The following is a 25658-nucleotide window of genomic DNA, read 5'->3' as shown; positions in this document are numbered from 1 at the left end:
TAGAGACAAAGACAGTTCCAGCGGGACAACATGGGAGAGGCTTACCTTGATGCACCCCTATGCTGGCCAGACGGGAAGTGTGTGACCCCCCAACACAAAGACCCTCAGTGTGTGTCTGGGCCAGGAGAAAGAGGGAACCGAGGGATCCAAGCCTCAACGCGGGCCTCTGCACCGCGCTCCCTCTGCGCCACGTCCAAGCTGCCCTCACCGCCGTTCTCCTTGAAGTAAAACCGCCCCCGCTGACCCCCGTGCATCCTGCCACTCTCCCTTGGTCGGGTCTCTTCTCCCCGCTTCCTTCCCGTTTTTGCCTTCATCATTGCTCTTCTCCTTTTCTGCAAACATGTGTTTTGTCACAGCGCCTCGACACCCCCCCTCCAGCTCACATGTGTCCCCTCTCAGGCTGCCTCTTTGTCGTAACGGCGCTCGGCTGCAGTTGGAAAGTTGATTCGAGAGCCTTTCATTTGACTGCTCTGTTTTGGATCTCTTATATCTAAAGGGCAAAACGCAGCAGGGATAAACTCCCGCTCACATCTCAGTAATATTCACAGCTCCATATTTCACTTTTATTTTGTTCATGTCACATCTCTCCCTCTCTCTCCCTCTCCCTTTTCATCTCTTTGTCTCCCTTTTCACTCTGTTTCTGGCCTGCTTGTCTGCCACAGTGGATGAGAGGGAAGCCTGAGCGAGCTGAGGAGCCGGGCCCAGGGCCTTGTTGCTTTATTTGCATTTCCCTGTGCGCCGCCGCATGTGCCAGGAAAACGCCACCCGGTGGTGACGACCTGCTGCTGCAGCCGCCCCGTTCCACGGGGTCCGCCCTCCCCTGATGTTTGCATCATGTGAGAGGTAGTGGAGAGAGTTTCCTCCACTCCCCCCCCCCCCCCCCACCCTTTTCCCTCCTGTTCCCTTTCTCTTTCCCTTTCCGGCCTTTGTGCGGCTGTATTTATTTGGGCTGCGTGGAGACACCGGTCCTCGGCGCGCTCCGGGCCCCCACGCGGCTGACGCCTTTAAAGCTGAGTGGAGATGGAGGTTGACAGGGTAATAATGCTGTTGTCAACACCGCTCACAGGACAGTAATATCACTATCAGCTCAGCGGGGAGGGGGGGGGGGGGGGCGTTCACACTCTGTTAGGCTGGGTCGTGAACCGTGCCGGGGGCCCCTAGCCTCCAACACACACACACACACGCTGTACGCTTGAGCCTCTGCTAATGAAGCCGCACACGAACGTTAAACGCTCCGGATCACAGGCAGCGAACGCAGGTTTAAACACACACGCTGAACACACACTCCTGCGCATGTCCACATTTTCCATCCACATGTTCTGTTTAATACGTCCTCGGGATTCCATGCGAAGTGTTACTTTTTCAGCAAACTCTCTGTGCGTCAAGGAGATTTATATATTCAAATTGAATCAGCTAAGTCGGGCACACTTCATATCAGAGCCTTGTGTGCTTTCTCTTCCTGACACGTGTCAGCTGGAGGAGTGCATTTGTACAAGTGTGTGTTTGCATGTTTGTGTGTGTGTGTGTGTGTGTGTGTGTGTGTGTGTGTGTGTCTTCTTGTGTCTGTTTAAGTAGGACTTCTGCTCCTTGAGCCCTAGCGGTCCTTCAGGACTCTGAGCGTCTGTCCAAAAGCAAGTCTTGTCAGCACGACTCCAATGCACAGAATCTCATTTACACTCGACTCTCCATATTAATTATGAATCAGAGTTGTGACCGAGGCCTCTGTTGCCGCGTCGCATAGCAATGATCACAGTAACCAAATGGGATGCTAACAGCATTGCCTATCCACACACATGCTACTATTTCACCACCAAGCGTCAAAGGGAAATTACAACACACACAATATAATGTAGGTTCTAGTGTAGTTTTGCATAGAGCCTTGTGAATGAGTTTGCTTTTATTTGGCTCTCTTAGGATACACTTAAGCTTACAACACACACAGACAGACAGACAAAGAGTAAACTCCCGCTCTGCTCAGGAGGACATTACTGCACCACACGCTATTTACAGAGCATGTAGCTCACTGCTGTGCTCTGAAATCTCAAAGGATTGGATTATAAATTACATGGATGTGACTTTTGACATGGCAAGTGTTTGCAGTATCAATGTTCATCACATTAATACAGTTAACAGGCTGTAGTTAAACTGTAGTTGGAATTCCGTACATCAAACCTCTGTCCGGACAAAAATAATTCCTCTGACTCCGTTTTAATCCTGGCGGTTTCATATTTCAATATGCGTAACCTAGAACAAGCTCACAAGCTTTTAAATAGCGGCAGTGCATTGTTTCACACGCTGCGATTTAAGGAAACAAGCCATGGCACGAGTGCGGATATTAAGTCCCTGACTCATTTTCGGCTCAATGCAGCGAAGTGGCAGAGGAGGGCGACATGAATGAAAATATTTTAAGCCTCGATAAACTGGGCTTTGAGAGCACCTTTTTAATGAAAAAGAACAAAATGATCCAATGATGGGAGTCGAGTATCAAACCTTCGTTGATGTCATCGGGACAAACACGCCTAAGTTAGAAGGAACAAGGGACAAATGCAGCTTACACTTTGAGAGTTTTACACGAATGTGTGAAACCAGGCGTGATTCATGCTCACACACAGAACAGTGCATTCACACATCCTGTACTTAAGTTCATAACTCTCTGGGGAAGTCATTTTACACCCCTCTGAGTAACCGGTTGGCTTAAAATGCCTCAAGTGAATGAGCTCAGCCTTTTAACTCAAAACTCAATGGCTTTTTATCTCCTTTTTCTATTTTTTACCACAAGCTCTGCAGCAATTAAGCACTTAAGATCTTTATAATTGTTACACCTTGGGTTGTTCCATTGTCTCACTCTTGGTATTTCCCAAAATTGATTTATGTTGGCCATTGGGTACTGGCTAATTTAATATAATCTGTCCCGTTTTGGGGATTCTACCTCTGCGCCTACAACCTCGTAATTAGCCTCGCTTATATTGTAGCGGTTTGGAAATACCCCGGTGGCTTCACAAAGCCATAAACTTTGGATAAAACATGTCTGGAGGAACAGTTATGGGACCCAGTTTTTAGGACCCGCGCTCGGGTCTCCACCCAGTGATGCAGCCGCATTACGCCATGTGGTGACACAGGTCCACGGTAATCTGCATCCAGCCGCCAAGAGGTGATGGTGGGGTGAGGATAAGAGGATGAATGGAGAGAGGGGAGAACAACGGGAAGGAGTGAGCAGAATAAATAAGGAGGGGGTGGGGGGGGTGGAGGGGGTGCATGGGCATCCAGCCAGCCACTCAACACCCCACCCTTTCACTATCATCCCCTTCGCCCGTTCCCTGCGAGTTCACGCAATCTATCTCGACCCACAATCACCTCCTCTTCCCTCCCTCCCAATGCATTTCTGCTCGTTTCCCATCCTCCATGCTCCCAGCCTTGTAATCCCCCCCCCCCCATCCTCACCCACTCGCTCCTCCTCCTCCTCCCCTCCATCTCTAGTTTTTTCTTCCCATCTCTCTCTCCTGGGTCTCTCTTGCCGTGGTGCGGTGCTGTTGGCAGAGCGTGGGCGCAGGCGGCACACAGACGGGAGCACAGATGGGCAGCAAGCTGCGCAGGGCGGCCAGGCACACCTGCTCCACACACACACACACACACACACACACACACACACACACAGAGCCCTACTCTACCACCTCACCCCACAGCCTGCCTGGCACAGTGGCACAGTGATACAGGGACACAAACACAAACACACACAAGCATACATACATACATACATACATACATACATACATACATACATACATACATACATACATACATACATACATACATACATACTGGCATTGATTTGTACATCCAGTGCGTACACACAAACGTTTGTGCATACATAGTTAATATACTACGCAAACAGTGTTTGCTATACGTAATACTGCATTTCACTTCCTTATAAAATCTATTTGTGTTTTCATTTCAAATGGTCACATTCACATCGTCACTGCGCGCGCACACACACACACACACACACACACACACACACAGTAGGAACAAGAGTTGTAAACATAAAACTAGAAATATACCCTCATATGACACATACTTAAATTATTAAAGTATAAAATGGCAAAATATATATATATATATAAATAAATAAAAAATAATAAAATAATGTCCAATAAAAGAGCTGAGTGAACATCTGTGTGGGATAGCCGGGGGGATTAGGAGGGTTTTGAACATTTTAAGCGCATTAAGGATTAAAAAAAGGTCAGAATGTTTAGCAACATACCGATAAACCTCTTAAGCGAAACCCAATTGGGAGGCTGTACCGCGTTATCCTGTATTTTGGGGAGGAGAAGCGAGCAGAGGGGAGTGGAGGCGGGATGTGGGGGGATGTGGAGTTGACATTTGTTCCAACAAGGAGGGAAATCTCTGTCTAAAAGCGACAGTCGCACACTGCGCATATGGACACGCGCTGGTTGGATTTGGCCACAGAGTACACTTGTTGGTTTTGTACATTGATGTAAGGAGCGTGCGTGCGTGTACTGATGAGTCGCTCACAGATGACCATCACTGTTTATGCATCTGTCAAACAGCGGCACGCCACTGCAGGGCCCGCTTTCACATATTTTAACCTCGGCTCTTACTCTGGTCTTCATCCTGTGTTTATATCAGCATTCCTCTTCTGCATGAATAAATTCAATCTGTTGATTTTTTGTTTTTAACTGTAGGGTGCATGAATTTGTTTGGTAAAATATGTTTGTTTTTTTTGAGGTTTTTTTTTTACCACTGAGCTTAAATTTGATCTTTAGCTTAAGGAGTCACAGACATGACACAATCTCCGTCAGTAAACCTCCCGATCTGAAGAGGTCACTGAGCCACAACCTAATCCACAACTGTTGGATGGGCGGTGGCTTGGTTTTTGGTTGGGTGGTCGGTGCCACTTTGTTTTTGTATGACTCTTGCGATTAGGAGTACAGCACGTTATCAAGGGGAAAAGAGTAGAGTGGGGAAGAGAAGCAATAGAAGAAGCAGAAGAATGATGAGGAGGAAAATACGGCACGGATTGAATTAATTAATGGATCGTGAGAGGGAGAAAGCACCCACAGTGTGTGTGGGAGGGTGGGGGCACATCACATCATGGTCTATCAAGGCCACGATGACTGGGGGTTGTGTTGATTGCAGTGAGGGTCGGGAGAGTTGCCCCGAAGCCTGCAGGGAAACTCTGTAATCAGCAACCAATGACAGCGGCCGTCACGAAGCAGCAGCCGCAAAGAATCACTGGAGTAAGAAAAAGGACTCACCACCACGTATCCGCGCGCCATGTGCTAAAGGGCTCCATGTGAGCAAACATCTGCTCATATTTCTTGCTCCTTCAAATTTTTGGTTCAATATCAGTGCAGGTTTGCGCCGCCAACCGCTACCAAAAAGGCGATTCAGGTCCTTTCATCTTACTGGAACTGGATCTCGCTGTCTCGCTTATGTTGGCTCCACAATACAGAGCTGGATTTTGTGGCACAGAAGCGCAACTTTCAAATGAGTTTTATTCTGATGGATTGCTGAAAATGTCTTACTTGCTCTCGACCTCAAAATTCTTGCATCGCAAACTGTTTTTCGTGCACGAGTCGTGAACTAAGCCACGTTGAGTGAATTTTGCCATCCAGGGCCGGGAGGGACTGGGGATTTGTGTAAAACCAGGGGGAAAAGGAGTAGATGACACAGTACAACAACCCAACACTTTTACAGACAAAAACGATGAATGTCAATCCTCCAATGTCTAATTGCGATTGCCAAACAGTGGTTATCAAAAAGGTGTGCCTTTACATGTGCTTCCTGTTTGTATCTGCACAACGTCGGGTCAAACAGTAAACATGTTTAATCTGTGCGTATTTTTGTTTCAATACACTGGTGTGAGGGGGTAGGCTGAAAGGTTAGAGATGGGGTTGGTGTCGGTGAAGGTGGAGGGGTATCCAAAGGGGACTGCAGGACTATGATTGGGATAGCTGAAGGGAGGGCTTTGGGGGGCTGCGGTGGGAAGATAAGGGCCTGGATGTGTGGTTAGGAGGCTGGGGAGGGAGGGGGCAGGGCCGCTGCTGTTGTAGGCAGCAGCTGGCAAAGCGGTGATAAACACCAACCAGTCCTCCTCTGTCTTGCCACCTTCTCCTTGTCCTCCTCGCTTGTCTATCCAGCTGTACGATGCACCGTTGGAGACAGCGGTGACACTGATTTCCAATCAATGATGTAGCGCTGTGTTAGTTGACTGAGCGGCCTGAGCGCAAAGAAATGGAGCCAGAAGCATTAAAAGCTCTGGTTTCTAAATGTTTTCTTATTGATCGGTCTTGCCTGAAGGCCAACAGCACGCCGTTTAATTAGGGTTTCTATTACTTATTGTGTTATACACTAAATGATACTAAGTATCACGGAATTATGGTGCCCAAATAAAGATACCATTCCCACAGTGTTAATTACATAATTCTTCATGGTGTAAATATGTTATTATAAGGAGGTCTGAACTTGCTACGAGTTATAGGACTTTGTAACATTTAGCAAGTACCAGGAACCGACAAATTAAAACCATTTTCCAGACAAACACATTCCACACTTCATAAGAGTAAAACAAAAAGACAGTTACCAGAGAAACTAGCAACCAGGTGTTTACCAACTACAGTATCAAGCCGCACTACAAACGAAAGTCACTTTGAGTCGCCCTTCAAAACAACAAACGTGGCTATTGTTGTTACTCCCGGCTGTTGCGCAGGTAGCTTGTGGGAGACGCAGGTAGGCTGTCCAGTCGTTAGAATGACACAATTAAACGGGCGTCCTACAGTCACAGTGCCCGGATTTTGTCTTCGATTTGACACGTTGATTGCACGCAGGACGTAAAGAGATTTTACGCAACAGTGACAAAAATATTTTGGAAGAAGATAACTGCGCCTTTGAGTATAAATATAAAAGTGACAATAGAGCAACAATAAGCTAATAGCAGCAGGCTACGTGACCTTTGTCGGCTGAGGTCGTACGTTCCCTTTGAAGTGTTGTTTGTGGTGGCAAAGCGTACCGTGCGACCTCGGCATTAGACTCAGATATCCCTCCAGCATACTGCAAATACAGTAAGGTGGCTGTGCGTCTGCCCAGTGCATGTATGGTGTGAGAAATGGGGCGTTTACAATATTGTAGAGCCCTGTGGTGAAATACTACATGGCGGCAAAAGGTCCAGTGAAGTTGGGTTGTTTTTCTCAACAGCTTTCATTGGCCATCATATATGTTTACTCTTTGAGTGTGTACCTCACTGTTTGTCCACGTAGGAGTGTGTGCGTCTGTGTGTGAAAATGTCTGGGTGCTCGCGCGTGTGCGTCTGGGGGTGGGGGGGGGGGGGGGGGGGCGCAGCCTCGTATGTTTGGAGTGAGTGCCGTCAGTCAGCTGGAATGTGGCGCTACCGCCAATGCTAAGATGGCTGCCAAGCTCTAAGATGGCTGCCAGGATTACACCCAGCCAGTGAGAGAGAGAGAGAGAGACGGGAGAGCAGCGAGAGATCCTGCATGAGGAGAGAGGGAGAAAAAAGAAGCCCTCTTTTCATTTTCTGCTCTCTTCATTTCTTCCATTCTAGCCGTTGTCTGTCTCCCCCATCTCTCCCTCTCTCTCCCTCTCTCCCTTATTGTGGATAAGCAGTGCTTCGTAGGCAGCGAGACAGGTCTGTTATTGTTTCTCCTCAGTAATCTGTGGCTTAGTGTGGCTGCAAGGCAAGTGCTGCTGGCAGAGAGTCCGCGTGCTCTGTTATCACCTACAGCCTGGAGATAAACACCTCCTTCAGCTAGCGTGCTAGCTAGCGGCAGCCCGAGAGAGAGGCCCCCGAATGGCCGCCGAATAGCATCGGGGTCCCGGCGCGTGTAGATCCACGGGAAGCATACACACATCCTGAGTTGTGTATTTGTAAACGCACACACGCGCATGCACACGCGGGACATCTTCCGTTTCCACGTCCCGGACAAGCATACGCTGTCTCCAGAGCGACTTTTCTCAGCACTCGAGTTTCACTCTGCAGCTCCTCCAGGTCTAATTGTGGCCCTTTGTTGCCAAGACTTGGCGTGTTTGTGTCTGCACATGTGAGTGCTTTCGTCAACCAGTCATAACAGGTGCGTGTGTGTGTTGTGTGTGTGTGTGTGTGTGTGTGCGTGTTGCTCTGCTGTCATTTGATCCCAAGAGGAAGAGTTCTGCCTCACCTCAAACAGACTGTCGGCCAGGACTGGCATGGTCAGCTTTCACCCAGCGTCTGTGTGTTTGTGTGTGTGTGTGTGTTTATGCAAAGCATACATCATGTATTAAAGGGAGAAGCAAAAATGAAAGGAATAGCTTGAGAGAGAAAGTTGTGTGTGTGTTGTGTGTGTGTGAGGTGCTCTGTTTACGCAGACAAAATCCCTACCAGAAAGAAGGTATTAAACAGGATTAAGGCGAGGGATATGATTGCGTGGTTAGATACTAAATGGCAGCACACTGTAAATCATTGCACCTTAAGTCAACAGGGACAAATGGAGGACGGGAAAGAACATATATTATTATAAATATTCCATATAAGACTGTGACAAAGAAATGCGTGAATTCACACAAGATGTATATCATACTCCAGCACATACTGCAAGTCCCTCTTGTTTCCTCTCACACCTCAAATATCACAGCCTTGGCAGCACGGACGCACATGCACAGCTATGAATCACAGATACATTGTGCACTTACAAGTATGTTTTTCATTTTGTATTTTTATTTATTATTCTTGTAGCATGCAAACCGGATCCTAACCGTTTGGTTCTCTCTCTCCTCCCCTGCTGCTGTTTCTGTGCAGAATCCGGACAATCGGACAGCTCCAGCCAACAGGGGGACACAGACATCAAACCACCGCCCAATGGTAGGTACACACACACAGACACACACACAGATCTATGTCCAAACACTGTCAAATCTGCATACCAGAATTGATTCTATCATGCTTATCAGTCTTAACATATTCCCGTTATGGATCCAATTAGCAAACACACTGGCACAGATGTTGTTCCACAAACAAAGTTGCAGATGGCTGCCTTCCGAAGGGATTGCTATTTTTCAGGGTTTCCAATTTTTGTTTTTTAATCTTTCTTTGTTCTAAACACAATTAGCTGATTTTCTGATGCGGTGCTATTTTAGTGCAAAGCTTCGTCGTGTCTGTCCTGATCACATAACTCTTTTCCACAGGGCACCTGAGTTTCCAGGACTGCTTTGTCACCTCGGGGGTGTGGAACGTGGCAGAGCTGGTCAGAGTGTCGCAGAGTAAGTAAGCACCACACTGGCTTCTGTGGCTTCAAGCATATTTGTGTTGTGGTTAGTTAGATTAGGTAGTTAGGTAGAAATTGCAGCTATGCCATTATGATCACCTTCTCATAATGTTCAAACCCGTGCATGGAAGCACAATGAGACCCAATGTAATTCTATGGATGATTATTTTTCCCATCTGTACATATCCTCACCCATTTTTCTATTTTTTCTCCTTGCAACTCAATCTTTTGGTCCTCTCCCCATCAGCACCCGTAGCCACGGCGTCAGGTCCTAACTTCTCATTGGCTGACCTGGACAGCAGTCCCAGCTACTACAACATAAACCAGGTGGCTCTGGGGCGGCGCTCGCTCACCTCCCCTCCTTCTACCAGGTACAGCGGCGCGTGTCAGGCGGCGTTGCGTGTTGCCACGAGCGACCGCCGTCCGGCATTAGTCGAGTCCTGAGGCCGTGTGGCGGTAGTGCAGTGCTACCTTGGTATGGGACTGGCTGTGAAGCCAAGGGCAGAGCGGAGGGAAGTGTGAATTCACAGTAATATCTGCCAACCGCGTATCGCTTCGTACCGCAAGGATGACTTTACTGGCGAGTAGGGTGCCGCTTTTCATTGAGTTTTCTGGCTATAAATGGCATGTAGTGCCACAGTCCATTCCCAGTCTTGGAATCTGTCCTAAACCTTTTTATATATACTGTATGTGTGTGTGTGTGTGTGTGTGTGTGTGTGTCCATATTGGCTGCTCTCCTCTTTATGAACGTGTGATGCTCTTTTTCTTAACTTGTCTCTTTCTCCCTTCCTACCTCGGATGTCTGCTGGCATTTTAGGTCTGAGGTGGAGTTGTACGCAAACCTTCCACGGAGGTAGTTATGCACACCTACAAACTAACGAGACACACGCACAGAAACACACACACACACACAGTGAGAAAGGGAGAGAGTGTTCCTGTGTGCCAGACTCTACTTCCTGACTTTCCTTTTTGTTTCCTCACTATTCTCTCATGCTGCGTCTGTGCCGTAATGTTTAAGTGCTTGTTTCTATGATTCTTTCTATGATCTATTTTATCCGTGATACACACACATTCCCTGATGTCACATATGTAAAATAAAATCATGCCTCTTCCCTCTTCCTCTTTCCGCCCACCTCTCCTCCTCGCTCCCCTGTGACCTTAGCTCTACCAAGAGGAAGTCATTAGACGACAGTGAGCTGGAGAGTCCCACGGATGAGGTTTTCTACCCGGGACGCTCGCCTGCTGCCAGCTCCTCCCAGTCCAGTGCGTGGCCCAACGACATGGATGCAGGTACCCGTCTGGACCCTCCTTTATCCAGCACCACTCCTGTCCCCCACTAACACACTACTGCCTGACCTCACCACCACCAACAAAGTCCAAACTGGTGGTTCCGCCTGACTTAGTCTCTACTCCACACCCCCTACCTCCATCACCTCCCAGGATCTCAGATCCGTCTCCCCCCACTGTTCAGTAAACGGGTTTAAAAGCATCATCATGTTTTAAATCACAGTCTTGGCCTTCTTTGGTCACCTCTTGTAAAACTGTTGTTATTATTATAACCTCAGAAAAATTGAATTCATCCTGGATGAATGGTGCTAAATGCAAGCCGCCAAATAGCCCCAGACATTGTTAAAATCAACGCCAAGATGGATGAAGCAGCCTGCATTAAGGCTCCGTGTCGGTGTCTCTATTGTTTTGGCCGTAACTACCATACCTCTGTGATTCAGCTTTATGGACACCAACGTCTCTATTCTTCCTCCTCAGTAATCCCCCCCTAAAACAACCCAATATAAAACTCACTTATTTACATTTTCTCATCCTCAGCCTGAAGTCATAATCCCTCATCCAGTTTAACTGATGTTGTGTCATTCACGCTTTCTCCTTCTCTCTCGCTGTCCCTGTGTGTTAACAATACCCTTCTCCACTTTCAGTTCAGCATCATTTGGCGAGTGTGCAGGAGAGGAAGATAAAACATGAAAACGATGGCGTGCAGTTTCCTTACCATGGTTAGAACAACATTGATTACACTACTTTGATACTTGCTTGCTATCTATCAGCCTTCATGTAGCCATTCCTCTGTATCTCTCTCTCTCTCTCTCTATACATACAAATAATGTGTATAATATATACTGTGTATGTGTGTTAATGTTGTATGTGTATGTGGTAACGGTCCCGCTAAATGAGACCACATATTTGAGTCTCGATACCCGTATTTTTAGCGATTGTCGGATTGATTTTGATCAGGAATTTCATCTTGCCGTTGAGGCTGAAACATGCACCATCCCGGCTTTACCTCCACCCATTGACAGATGTCTGACACCACCAAATGGCTCATTCACACGCTGTGTGCACATGCACAGTGACACGCTCACACACTTCTAACCCCCCCCACGCGTGCAGACGTTCGCACTTCGAAGCACATGCTTATCGTGCTGCCCACCCCTGCAGGTGTTCAGGTGTCTGCCTCGCCTGCATCCCTCTGTCGTCCCGTTTCTCCCTCGCTTCAAATCCCTCATTAAGACGCTTACCGGCTGTGGATCAGAGGTGTAAAACCCTTCCTCCCTTCAACCCTCCATTCCCGTCTCCCTGCTGTCTAATTGAAAACGTGTACAGCAGGAGGGACCTTGGGGGGGTTTAGAGAAAACATGTCGGAGGAGAGAAGGAGGAGAGAGAAGCAGAAAGCAGGCAAGTGGGAGGTGAGAGCGGGAAGAGAGGACAACTCAGGGTAGCTAATGAGAGAGATGGGTTATCGGGATGGGAACGAGAGGAGCCAAAAGCCCTGGTTAGGTTTTGTGGGTCTACGCGCACTCGAGGCTCGGCGGCTGCTCTCCTGCTCCCGCTCCACTTAGCTGTAAATGTAATTAAGAGGCTGCTCATCAGAGCCACAACAGGGGCTGCTGCACGCCTTCGCGCACCAGAGCCTCATCTATTTTTTCTCTCCTCAGTCTCCCACTCCCTCTCTCCTCCTCACTGTGTCCACCACCCCCTTACTCTGCAAAGTGCACCACACACAGACGCGTTCGCCTCCTAATGAGTTTGGCAAATTGAGGTGTGGAATAGTGTGCAAATCTGGACCCTTTACCCAATTATTTTACTAAATCCAAGTGACGATTTAGGAAGCGAAAAGCTTTTGTAATTATCGGCCATTTCCCTTTTTTTCATGTCATGTGTGGGTTTGGATATATTCTCTTAAATTCTTCAACAGTAGCTAGCACAAAAAAAAATGTTCCACGCCCGAGAGAAGCCAGAGCGGAAGGGAGATGGAGGACTGGAGTGAGTACAGAGTGACTGGTTTCGGTACAGTGTGTATACGATTCCTTTCCACAAATTTTCCCACCTGCCACAGGCAAAGCTCATGTGGGAATTCCCGCCCAGGTGGGGGGGCGGTAAACAAACAAACACAAACACACACACACACAAGCGCTCTTACAAACAAACAAACCAAGGGGCTTCTTAAAAAAAAAAAAAGAATTGTTTAAAAAAATCGTCAACACACTGACACACAGGTGTGCCTCGCCGTCTGTCCACAGCGCCGCCGACTCCCCCCGACTCCCTCCATCACCAACACACGCTGATACATGAAGACGCATCCATACATACGAATCACACAAAAGCCGTTGCTTACTGAAATACACATGACAGATTTTTGCACACTATCACACGGCCCCCACACACACACACACACACACACACACACACACACACACACGCACACACACAGCTGAAGCATGGTCCCAGATGGTGTTTCCGTGTGTGTGTAGCCTTGGGATCCGTGAGGATGCAAGAGACATCTGCTCCACAGGGGCTGGGAGAGGGGTGGGGGAGGTTAGTGGAGGCAAAAACTACCAGGATTTCATATTAGTTCCAAATGATTGTGGATTTTGCTGGGACACCAGAGACTGGCGGCAGCGGCGGTGGTGGTGGTGGGGGGCTTTTTCTTGGTGCTTTGAGTTAAATGTTACAGGCCCGTAGAGGCGTATGGCTGGAAGTGCATATGTGGTTTAAATCACCCGGGGGAGAAGAATTCCCTGACTTTCCCCCACTTGTTTAAACCACTATCTCCTGTCTTTTCCTTCTGTGTCTGTGTGTATGTGTGTGTCTGTCTGCGTCTGTGTGCTTCTGAGGCGCATCTGGTGGCAGGCCTGTTAGTGCAAAGAGACAGAAGGGTCATCCTGGGAGCGCTTGATTGGTTGCCAGTGAAATACTAAGGGTTGCCAGGAGAGGAAACAGTGCAGTTGTGACCAGATCAGTCTCTGAAGCACCCGAGTACCGTCTTTCACATTCCCACGGTGTTAGCGCCTCGCTGAAACGTCCCATATACACAGATGTCAACGTCCATCTGATGTTCTCTGTGTCCTACAGCCTCTGAGGTCGATACTCCAGATCCATTTTATGCTTCCAAAATAAAAGAGCATAAGTCTTAAGTCTCCCTGCAAACTGTTTTATTCAGTTTTCGCTCCCCCCACTGTGACCGTGTCATAGCAATCACTGCTAACTGTTGGTGTCAGAACTGGGATGGGGGTTGTCTTCATGCTTGGAATCTGACTGACAGTACAATACGCCCCCAGACTCCCGCTACAGTGGGGGCAGAGAAGAAGAAAAAAAAAGGAGAAGAAATATATGTCTGCAAAAGACATAAATGGTTCACACATATTCACTCCCACCTGCTTGAGACTTAACTCTTTCTCACAGGGAGGGAAGGTTTTGCACGCCCCCACACTCCCATAGACTTTCACACTTCTCCAGCTGGAGAACTGAGGAGGAATCATATTTAATGCCTTGTTTGATGCGGAGGGGGCCACAGAAATAGACTACAAAACAAGTCTTAAAAAAAAAGTTTGAAAAGGAACAGCATCACATCACTCACTTGTTAGGCGGATTAGAGGAGAATTTACCGGAGAACGTACATTTTTTACTGTTTCATCAGTTAAACGTCGTTGTGGCATTGGGCACGCGCTTGTGCCGTATAGACGTTGAGTGTGTGAGCCAGTGTGTGTGAGCGAGAGATAATAACCATATTTAACATCTCACGACATTCCGATTTCATACATGTCGTCAGAGCAACGCATTGAAAAACAAGACCGCTGCTGCATTTTTCACAGGTTCCGCTTCGCTCCCTCGCTCCCTCGCATATTTCCATGTCTCCCACGTCCTTCTCGCCTCTCTCTCCCGCTCCCTCTGTCTCCCCTCTCTGTCCGTCTGCTTGTCTTTCGCACTCAGCAGCTGCCGTGTCCATACTGTACAGTGTGTGCTATTTCTGAATGAAGCCTTCTTTCTGGTGCAGCCAGCCCGTGAGCTGCACCCAAGCCAGACCGCAACTCGCTGACTGCGGCTGCACGGTCGCCACGCTCGTACGCAGAGAAAGCCAGCAGTTGGCACCCGGCAGAGAGAGAAACAGAGAGAAGGAGATGAGACAGTGAAGTAAAAAAAAGAACAAAAACATACAGTGGCACAGGGAGGTTTTTATAGCGACAGATGTGCTTTGGCTCCGGAACAAAGACCAGATCCAGAATTGGCTTTTGATATTTCTCCCCGTTTTTTCTTTGAAGACGTGCAGTTAGGATTTGAAATACGGCTCAGCCCTCAGTGTACGACTAGAATGCTGGGAATCCTGCAGTAGATCTCTGAATGACTCGTAACAGCCTGGAGTCATTGAAACTAATAGGAGCCATTGGCCACTATTCAGGAGGACGGTGATCAATGCACTGCCGTCAACCAATGAGCAAAATAAACTAATCGGGGGTCCCCTTCAACAATCTAATTGATATATATATATATATAGAGGGATATATATTTCTTTAGTGGGGCAATAAAAGAAGCAACAATTTTATTGATTAAAACCACCTCTCTGTTTTCCTCCCTCTTCCCCCACCCACTTTTTTTGTTGATCCCATTTTTTTTTTTGCCAGGACTGTCCTCGCCTGGTTCACTTAAGAAGCCGGGGAAGTTTGATTTCAACGCCCTGACTTCCCAGACGAGGTCCCCCCGCATGGCGTTCACACACCACCCGCTGCCTGTGCTGGCAGGAGTGAGACCAGGTGAGAAGCGCTGCCATGAACCCAACAACCCCGACTCCCCCTCATAGAACCTGAAAAAGAAAGAGAAGGAAAGGGAGTGTCAAACGTGATGCTAGAATTGCCAAAACAAAGGAAATTGTACCAGCGCTTGCCTGAAAATAAAAGTCCTAAACATACCTGGAACCAAAATACAACTTTAAAGTCCAAAATACAACTTTAAAGTCCCACAGCTGCAACTGCTGAGAAGAAATTTGCCCGCAGAGTTTCACCTGTTCAGTGTTACTGCTGTCATCATGGCTTGGCATATATTTCTCTCCCTCTCTTTCAGTCTCTCTCCATCCATCCATATTCGTTTGACCATTACCTTTGTGCCTCTTGTGTTTTTAATATTGTCATTGCATGGTACCATCGCTGCCGCCATGCCTTTGTGACTGATTTGCCTCACATCTTACTGCTTCATGCATCCACTGTAATGTTCCTGCATTTAAACTGACAAAGCTGTTTATTCCCATGTAACGCACTTGGCCGGGTGTGTTCATTTACCAGATGGAGCTATAAGCCCACTTTGACCTTTAATTTATTTAGTAAGAAGACTAAACGCTCAGTGACATTTAAGTAGAAAGCAAGGAGTCTCTGTCCGTGTGTGTGTGTGTGTGTGTGTGTGTGTGTGTTTGTGTGTGTGTGTCAGATCTACCTGACACTTGGTTGGCGGTTCTGCTTAGAACCCTGTCGAGTGCCTCGTCGAAGTTGGTGCAATTTGGACACGTGACACGGTTGAATATCAATTCAGTCTGAAGGAACTAGCGAGCGGCGCTCTGTGTAGCGGGCGGAGCGGCGGGTTAGCTGATGGATTCTGGATCCGGTTACCAGACAGTTTCCCCCGTCTTTAAGAAGTGGATGAAGTCACCATGAAGCCATTCGTTGTTTTATTGACTGTTTATTGACCGTGATTGTTTAGTCATTTTTTACCGTTTTGAAACCAGAAGAGACACGAGAGGGTCGAGCCTCACACACTGTGAGAGGGTTAAAGTTGTAAAATGAAAACGCACAAAAGCGGTTGCCGTGGTAGAAACCTACACAAGGGAGCCCCACACTAAAGCATATCCTCCATTTCACTCTAAATGGGACCATTGCGACTAAAGGAGCATCACGCTTTATTGAAATAGAGTTGAAACTAGACAATAAACCCACGTTTATTTTGTTTACTGAGGCAATAAATTATGTTCCATACAATCTGAGATCTTTTTGTAACCAAAGGAGTCGCCCCCTGCTGGCTTTAGGAAAGAATGTAAGTTAAGTGCACTTCAATGTTCTGATTAAAAACTACTCAATTGTATACGTAAGAAGAAGACATCCAACAACCAGTAGATCTTAGTTAGGGTTCTTCCTTGTGTCGTTTTTTTAATGCGTGTGTGTGGAGGGTTTTTTACTTTCGAAGGCACAATTGTAGTTTTACTTTTGTTGAAAGACCTGGGACCAATTGAGCCCACATTACAGCAGTGGATAAAATTCTTTTAGTATCTTTGTTTTCAAGGTCTTGTTTCATGAGAGGTATTTAGGGCAAGTTCTCCTCATAAGAGCTTTTTCGCTCCTACACAATAACCAACATGGTTTCTCCATCTCCAGTCAGAGAATTCCCAAAGTCTCCAAGATCTCAAGTTTGCCAAAAAGTCCCTGTAGGCTGGTCTCACTTTTCAAAGAAATGAATATGTCCTCCCCTCTCATTCCATTTGTCTCTCAGAGGGATGGTTTGGTCCACAGCCAAACCAGATCTACCATGTAAAGGTCATTTGGACTCATTGCCTTGCATGCTGAGGCATATTGAATTTATAAAGCACGGACCGGGCCGGATCTCTCACCGTTAAACGCTGTTGTTCATCTGCACGGAGCGGTCCTGTGCCCTTTAGAGGATTCGGAAAACACCGGATAGAGTTTTGCACTTGAATCGCTTCCCTACTTCTTCTCCACCTCTTGTTTAGTGCGCGAGCTGAAGAGGTGCGAGGGACCGGCTCAGGTATTCCTTCTTCCCCAACTAACTTCTCACACTCTTCAGAGTGCACCGATGGCTGAGGGGTGTTCGTGTAACAGAGAGGCTGTAATGAGGCCGTGTTAGGGGATCCTGCATGGTCGCATTTGTGCGCCCGTGTGTGTGTGCATGTGCGTTTACACTCTCACGGAGGACTCTCTGTGCTAAAATGGCTGCCGTCCAAATGGAATGTCCCTCGGAGGCCTTGGTTCTATAAAGAGACTGGAGGCCGATGGGAGCGGGGGAAGCAGAGAGCGATGGAGAGAGAAATGGGGGTAGACAGAGAGGGGGGGCAGTTAGCAATCAGCGCTCGCCTTGGATGGACCCGAGCTGTTTGCTGTGGTTGTGTAGGTCTAGTGAGTGTGGGTGTTCAGGAGTAAAGGCTGCATGGTTTATTTCCAGTTTTTGGCTCTTGGCTGACGTGGAGCGCTGCCAGACTGACTGTTGTCTGATTATACTGGAGAGTCCGCCATTGTGACAATGAGTACACACACGCACACACACACACACATAAACTTACGCGCATAGATACAGTAGCGCATTCAGACGGACAAACAGGCATCAAGGAAAAACAGACAGAGACTCGCAGAAGACTCGAGCACTAAAATCACAGGAACACCCAAAACTGCGAAAGTTTGAGCGAAGCGGCCGTCGCACACTTTGTGCACGCAAGAGACGGGAGGTGACAGACATGGTCACAGATGCTCGTTCGACAGGCTGCCGCTCACCTAGCAGCTTGCCTCTTTTGCTTTGGTGTGCCAAATTGCCAAAGCCATAGAATCTCAACAGACAAGACAGGCAGTGGAGCCTATTGTGTGTGTGTGTGTGTGTGCGGTTGGCTTGCTGGCTAACTAATGTCTCTGGGAGGCGTTTTGTGGTCGGTTGGAAGCGGGGGGGGGGGATTTTCTCTCAAGCTACAAACTACTGGGCAGAACCGCGCAGTGAGGATATGGTGCTGATTGAGTAGAACAAAAGTGAAACCAGTGTGTGTGTGTGTGTTTGTGTGTGTGTTGCGCTGTCAAACCCCAATGATTTGTTTGTGTGTGTGTGTTGGAGAGAGAAATTGAGAAGGAGCAGAAGGCAGAAAGTACTGTAACAACTCCTTTGTGTGTGAGTGTGTGTGTGTGTGTGTGTGTGTGTGTGTGTGTGTGTGTGTGTGTGTGTTGGTGCCAGGCTCACCAGAGGTTCAGAGAAATCTAGTTGGCTGATTCACACAACGAATGGCACCAGATGTTGCCCAATAGCCAGGGATAATGCCAGTTATTTGTAGGTAGGAACAGCTTCAGTCAGTCACCCACAAGAGAATGTCACAGCTATTTCCAACGCTGTGACAACCTGGTCATTGTCGCCAGCTGCGTCGGTGCTTTGTTGAAACAAATGCATGGTTTTAAATCCCCTTATAGGTGTGCATGTTAATCGGATATCATAGTATGCATAGTGTTATGTGTGCTGAACATCTGTTCTGTGTTGTTAGTAGGAGAAAACAATGAAATGACCCCAGACTCATTGTGCGCTTGTTTTTTTCTCTTTGTCCTCCTTTTGGTCTCCCGTCTCCTCGCTCTCCCTCCTCTCCTTTACCACGACGGTTTCCTATCCCCCTCTTTCACTCTTCCTTCCTCAGGGAGTCCCCGGGCCTCAGCCTCAGCTCTGCACTTCCCCTCCTCCTCCATCATCCAGCAGTCCAGCCCGTACTTCACCCACCCCACCATACGCTACCACCACCACCAGGACCCGCTTAAGGAGTTTGTGCAGTTTGTGTGCACCGACGGCTCAGGCCAGCCCAGCGCACAGGTAGGTGCTCTGCGGGTTCAGCCAAGGAGGGGTAGGGAGGGGGAGGGCAGGGGGGGTATGCGGTGCAAAAGTCCACCACACTGATACGAGTTCCGTTTTTATTTTTGTGGAAAATGAGTGAAGGAGGTGCGACACGAGGAAACAGCAGTATCACAACTGTACGCAGAGTTCCCGCTCCGTCCTATTGTGTAAGGTGTACATGCGTAGGTGTACAGCCTTAGGGTGGAGGCGCGCTCTCGGTCTACCGGTGGGACGGTGCTCACCTGTGTGTGTGTGTGTGCCTGCTGGGGCAGAGACAGCAGTGGAGAGTTGTGAATGTTAAACCCCACCCCTCGAGTGCGTAGGGAAATGGTAAGGAAAACACTGCATGAGCAACGAGGTCATGTGACCAGCGGCGGCATTTTAATGAGGTGAAGCAACTTGGCCGAGGAAGAGGGAAAATGTTTTTTAGGGGCAAACCCATCAACGAGAGGAGGCAGCCAGATAAACTAACACTCCTCATCCAAACCACATTAGATGCCTGATTCGCTCAGCGGCGCATCGCGCCACACCGACTCCCACAGTTCGTCAGAAGAAGGGTGGAAAAAAATCGAACAGGTCATGTATGGCTTGGGGCTGGAGATCCAACTTTCCCTGGAAGACAACCGAAGCAGACATTAAAGACCACTGGTGCGTTCCAATGGCCATTTCGCAAGCCCTCATTGACCCGCCGCCACGGTGAGCGACGTCCCTTCACTCTGGAAATGCTGTTCTCTGCAGGGGCGCGTCTTTCCCCGCCCCCTTCCTTGACCTGCCATCATTTCCTCTACACATGGCGGCAGCACAAGTAACCGAATCCGATTCACCTGAAGGCAACGCGGCGTGACAGACGTCCACGCGGCGATAGTGATGAGGACATAGGCGCATGGGTCAGGGGGGGGGAAGCAGCAGGTGCTTATGAGTGGCCGAGGAGGAAAGTAACTGGAGCCCGGAGGGGGCTTTTTGAGTTTTTTTGCGGGCGGTAGAACGGCGGTGATGGGAGGTGCAACCCTCGAAAGGCCCGACTGACGGGCCGCTCGTAACTGAACGTCGAACGTGCAGATAAGCGGAATTGCAGGATTGTTTCCAGGCACGCCCACTGAGGTGGAGGGTGCCGGTACCACTGTAAACCTCTACTGTAAACTTGGCCTTCTGAGCAACTTTGAAACCACACGTCAGGCCCTTTTCATTAGTTCTCATTACTTCACACACACTGAAGACGCTGTGTGAATTATGAGGCTGCACATCCACTGAACACACACAGACACACACCCTTTTCTCATTGCGGATCTCCCTCTTTTTTCTCTATTCCTAGATTACGCAATAATAACTTCTCTTGTGTACAAATCCATTTTTCTTTTCCCCTTGTGTGTTGGCAAAGTTCATCACTTTTCCACATCTTATCTACCTCACAAAGACTGATGTTTTATTTTTGCTGATCTCTCTTGGGTTTTTTTCGGTTCTCTGAGCGTGACTACTTGTTTGGACACTGTTAGCATCTGTCTATATATGAGTGTCTCACATTGAGACTGTGTGTGTGTGTGTGTGTGTGTGTGTTTGTGTGTGTGTGTGTGTGTGCGCGTGCTACTTCATGTTGTGTGGCTCCCTGTGCACTGTATATTCTTGGGGTGTGTCATGCTCACCCTGTCTGTATGGTCCGTCTGCAGCCTAATGGAGGTGGCCAGAGCAAAATGCCGGGCTCCTTCCTGCTGCCCCCGCCACCCCCGGTGGCACGCCCTGTGCCCCTCCCCATGCCCGACTCTAAAATCATCAGCACGCCCACTGACGGCGGACTCAGCTCACCCGCATCTCCGTGTAAGTCACCCCCTCCCCACTCCTACCACCCTCCACCAAACCCCCACTACTGCCCCAGCCTCCCCGCGGACTCCAGATTTTAGCCTCCACCAGGTTAGCCAGCTCCGATTTGTCCTCCGTTCCCGAGCCCCGCCGCATCAAGCTTGTTAGGCTGGCACAGACGCGGCCGTCCCAGACATCAGCGGCCCGGGATTTCTACGATGCCCGCCGAAGTCTCTCGCAGTCTAGCTGGTGCTCTGCTTCCAGTAGGGTCGCAGTCCGTCAGTCGAACGCTCAGCAGGCCCAGGAGCTTCACCCCTACGTCACCGATCGCCATAAGCGCCGCACTGTACTGTGCCAGTCAGATCCAGTTCTGTCGGGGCAGAAGTCACGCCTTTGCCAAACCAGAGATCTTCCATTAAGCTTCCTATCTGCCTCTCTGGCTCTGAAGTTAGTTCTTCTTCTCCTTCCTCAGCTATACTTTCCTCCTTCTCTCTCCTGAAAACTAACTCTTTCTCTCTCTTTTCTCCCTGGTGTTTGGTTTCCTGCAAGCACCACAGTGAAGTGTAGTCTCTCTCTCTCTCCCCCCCTCTCTCCCTTCCATCGATGTGTTGTGTAGTTGGGGGAGCAGAGCCAAGCAGGGCCCTGTGCACGTTGCCTCTGTAGTCACCAGCCTTTGATCGAGGCAGACTTTGCATGTCTGTCCGTGTCAGCGGCAATTCAATCGACCTCCTTCTTCTCCTTTCTTTTTTTTGCCCTCTTTATTTGATATGTTCTCATATCCTCCCTTTCTTTGTTTTTTTTTTGTTCCTTTATTTCTCTCTTTTTATCTTCTTTTTTTTAAGGGAACAAAATTAGGGCAGTTGGCGTGGACTCCAAAAAGAAAAACGAGGGAAAAAACATCATGCCCCACTTTACCCACCCAATCCCCTCGCCACCTTCACACAAATCTCACAACAATTTAAAAATTGAGAACAACAAAAAACATGGAAATCACAGAGTAACAAGAACGACCCCATCTCTCCTAACATGAATGATAGAGTGGAATCAAACCGGTCTAATTAGTGCGTTACTGGGGGAGCGGGAGAGAGGAGTGTCACCGGGGGAGCGGTGAGGCTCTGGTTGGTTCCACCCAGGCAGGTGCAGAGCGAGAGTCGGGCCACGGGAGAGGCACACCAAGCGGGGGCACTGGACGGAGCAACCGGGGGCCGTTCTCCTCCTTTTGTTTTTGACTTTTTTCTCCTCTTCCTGTCCTATCACACCCCCCCCCCCCAAACCCCTCTCCCCACTATTTCACTATTTATTTATATGAAGATCTATATAAATAAATATCAACCTCTCCGTCTCTCTCCTCATTCCAGTGACTGTTATCACTGTGTTTCTTTTCTTTTATTTATTTTTGATCCTCTCTAATTTTGTCTCTGAGTCTCAAGATAATGGTAGTTACGCTCATAAAGGCACACACATGCATATGCTACACTCTCACCCTCAGTCATGTATCAGTTTTCAGCCCTGTCAATGTCACCCCTCCCTCACACCCCCATCCCCTCAACCTCAGTTAAGTAATGCACAGCAAAAAGTTCCACTCAGCCGCCACGTTGGAGTCCAAGTGATTACAACTGCCCTAAATTTGATCCTGTGGCGTCACCGAACGGTGTCCCTTTGTGGTCACGAGGCTCCTCTCAACCCATTAAACGCGAGTGGAGCATTGGTCGCCACTGGTGACGAGCACAGTTCCTCCATCGGACACCCTGTTATTAAGGCCACGGTGGTTTTTCTATGATTATGGAGACTTACTACTGAGGCCAGGGGCTGCTGAGGAGCGCCTGTGACTAACAACGCAGCCGGATTCTGGGGAAATGGCTTCTAAGTTTTAGCGCTAATCACAACAAAGTCAACATGTCCCTGTTGAATCAACGGTTGAGTGAAGGGTAATAACAATGAACCTGCCCACGAAATGACAATAAACGACCCACGTGACTAATGGGGCATCAGTATCGCTGACCTCGGCTGTCGTTTCCCAGTAGACCCTTTGACAGTGATTCCCAGTCGTAGTCTGAGCAGATATTAAAACACATAGATAGCGATGATGAGAGCATCAAACTCTACTTTGAGCTCGGTGTGTATGTGTATGTGTAAAAAGCATGTACACACTTGTCTCTCTCTGTTTATAGCATACTCCACGCCAGGCTCCACAGCTCCCAACCGGTTTGTCGGCATCGGAACACGGGACAACTTTCTGAATATCCCCCAGCAGACTCAGGTACCCCGCCCACCTCCCTCATTTAATCGTCATTCTCACAACCTCCTCCTTGTTTCTGTGTCCTTTGTTTCCCTTTTGTTTTTTGTTTTTGTCGCTCATCACACACTGCGAGTGTGACTCCGCTCTGTTGCTGTAGGCCTCTCCAGGTTTGCAAAGCATGTGATTCAGAGTGAAGGTTGCATAGAAACATAAAGATACCGACGTGCAATGGCTCGGCGACGTGCTGCTCTCTGTGGCTCCGCCCATAGTACCGGTGTTAGTTTGATTATTCCTCGCTACACAAGCTAAACCAGGCCTTATTCTGGGCCGGCCAATCCCAACGCAAAGGCTTATTCTTCAGAGCTGTCAACCACGTTGCCCATCGGGGGACGCAGTTTACTGAGCACTGTGTGGAGATGGATCTGTTCACGTGGACGCTAAGCAGCTGCTTTAAAGAGCAGATGTTACGCTTGCAGGTCAAAAGACTCACTTCCATCAAAACAGAGCAAAGGCTGTGTGTTGTGGTTGAAAGCCAAAGAAAAAGAGAAAAAGTGGACCTTGAATGGAGATTTTCAAAATATTTTCAAGGTCAAGAATAAAAAATACTTTTATTTTTATCTTAATATCTTGATTCATTTATCTTAATAATGTACCGACTGCAGAAATCATCAATCGTCAACGCTCTCCCCCCTACATTGACACGTGTCGCCCATCGCGACGCCCTGATTGTTTCAGTTTCAGTATTGGTTTACAGTGTCTGCACCACAGTGAATGCATGCGGTGTCAGCTGGTTTTCGGCTCCAGCAGCGTTGATTTATCTCTCCTCGGCCCCACGGTGTGTATTAGGGCAGCGTGTGAGGCCGGTAGTGAACTACATTGTGGTTTCGGGCTTTGGCTGCGCGCCGCCGCTGGGCTGCAGTGTCTTGGGCCTCCTCCATCACCAACACAACTTTTCTCATTAGGGGCTAACCGCACCTGCCTGCAGCCAACTCGGATCTCCTGTCCTCCCCACACATGGAAACAATCTGCATTCCTCCTCAGCAAAACTCTGCTGCTCGGCGCACCCCCCCCCCACCCCCACCTCCGTTTCCCTTGCTGCATCAGCAGCACTCCCTCACTTTCTCTCCTGCTGCTCCCTTTAGTATTTTCGAGATCCCCACCTGCACCACTTTCCCATAGATGTAGACCTGGCACCGAAGGGACGTGCAAACACCATCCAAATGTGCACGCGTACGCTCGCGCACACACTCTTGCATGCACACTCCAACCCTGTGCCAGAACTCTTGCCCATCGCCCGCCCCTTAAAAACAACAGGGCTTGTAGGACGGCTTACATCTGCTCAAACCACTTATCGTACCCTGCTACTGCTCATCAAACCAACACTTTGAGCGTTTCCTCCGGGTGTGTGGCGCGCACAGCCAGAACCTGGGCGGTGGTATCGACTTGCTCCCAGTTAGACGAGCCGAGTAGGTCAGCAACAGCACCAGCCAGAGTTAGTAACGGAGGTCTCTGCCGATCCTGCTGCTCTCTGGCATATGCGGCGCTTCGTACGGCGGCCCTGCCAGCGCGCCTCGCCGCCTGCTAAGCCAACCAGCCAAGACGGCGGGAGAGCGTCTTCCCACTGCTTGTCAGAGCGAGACGCACAGAAAAGCTGGTCTGAGGAGCTCTCTGGTGGTGAGACCTCGGCCATGCAGGAAGGAGAGAGGGAGACGCGTGTGAAGGGGGAGAAAAAGTAGGAGGGACCGAGAGAAAACGAAGGGAAAAAGAAAGAGAGAGGGAGTTAGTTGAAGCTCACTGCGCTCCACAGTCACGTCCCGGCTGTCTGGTTGCCCGCAGCAACCAGACATGATGTCATAGGCAGTTGAACTTGGACTGGGGGGGGTCACTTTCCGCTGCCAAGGATTACACTGGGAGAGCGGGAGTAAGCGAGGGAGAGGAAAAGAGAAGGGGGTTAAGGGAAGTCGGAGCCAGGAGGAGGAGGACTTATCTGCAGACTTATCTGCAAACAAAGGAATCATGGGTAGGAAGGTGGGAGGCAGAGGTGGCGGAGGAGAGACGGGAGGTCGAGGAAGGGGAGGCGGTGGAGGGGTTTGCAAACCCTCCTCGGATTTGCTAGAATGGGCGGCAGGGTATGGGGGGGTACAACAGAGAGTTTGCTGTTAAAGGTGGGGCGATCCTCCGCTCCCCCCCAGGACCGAGGCCCTGTGGAATGTCAGCGGCGGCCAGAGCGGCTCGGCCTGCGCCAAGAGCCTCCCCTCTGCCCTCTTATCAAACCGAGGAACCGGATCTCTGGAGTGGCTGTACAGTGTAGCCTGAGACCACTTGGGGCCCACGGAGCAGAGCCGTATTAGGAGGATCGGCTGACATGTAAACTGGTAGCGCATGACAGTGCTCCTCGTCCCCGCGTTCGCTCACTGGAAAGCCATTCAGTTGAGGGACAAAAAGACTGCTGCCCTAACGCTATTTCTAACTCCAAAACAACACGAGTGATTTTA

At 49.0% G+C, this 25658-nt stretch overlaps 1 protein-coding gene across 28 annotated transcripts in view; it reads left to right on the top strand.

Moving 5' to 3' along the window:
- The window catches only part of LOC120825067 (nuclear factor 1 X-type), a 98393-nt gene that overhangs the window by 67762 nt on the left and 4973 nt on the right, over positions 1-25658 (top strand). For 5 of the 28 annotated variants that reach the window (XM_078080205.1, XM_040186413.2, XM_078080206.1 and 2 more), the window contains 10 exons: positions 8810-8872; positions 9196-9270; positions 9523-9646; positions 10093-10128; positions 10438-10565; positions 11207-11281; positions 15185-15313; positions 18940-19109; positions 20795-20942; positions 23096-23184. In XM_078080205.1, the coding sequence (XP_077936331.1) occupies positions 8810-8872; positions 9196-9270; positions 9523-9646; positions 10093-10128; positions 10438-10565; positions 11207-11281; positions 15185-15313; positions 18940-19109; positions 20795-20942; positions 23096-23184 (1037 nt within the window). The remainder of the gene's footprint in view (positions 1-8809; positions 8873-9195; positions 9271-9522; positions 9647-10092; positions 10129-10437; positions 10566-11206; positions 11282-15184; positions 15314-18939; positions 19110-20794; positions 20943-23095; positions 23185-25658) is intronic. The other 23 variants (XM_078080216.1, XM_078080213.1, XM_078080218.1 and 20 more) reach the window with 11 other exon arrangements.

This window comes from Gasterosteus aculeatus, chromosome 9 (assembly GCF_964276395.1).
Source record: "Gasterosteus aculeatus chromosome 9, fGasAcu3.hap1.1, whole genome shotgun sequence".
NCBI lineage: Eukaryota > Metazoa > Chordata > Actinopteri > Perciformes > Gasterosteidae > Gasterosteus > Gasterosteus aculeatus.
This window is presented reverse-complemented; position numbering and strand designations above follow the sequence as displayed.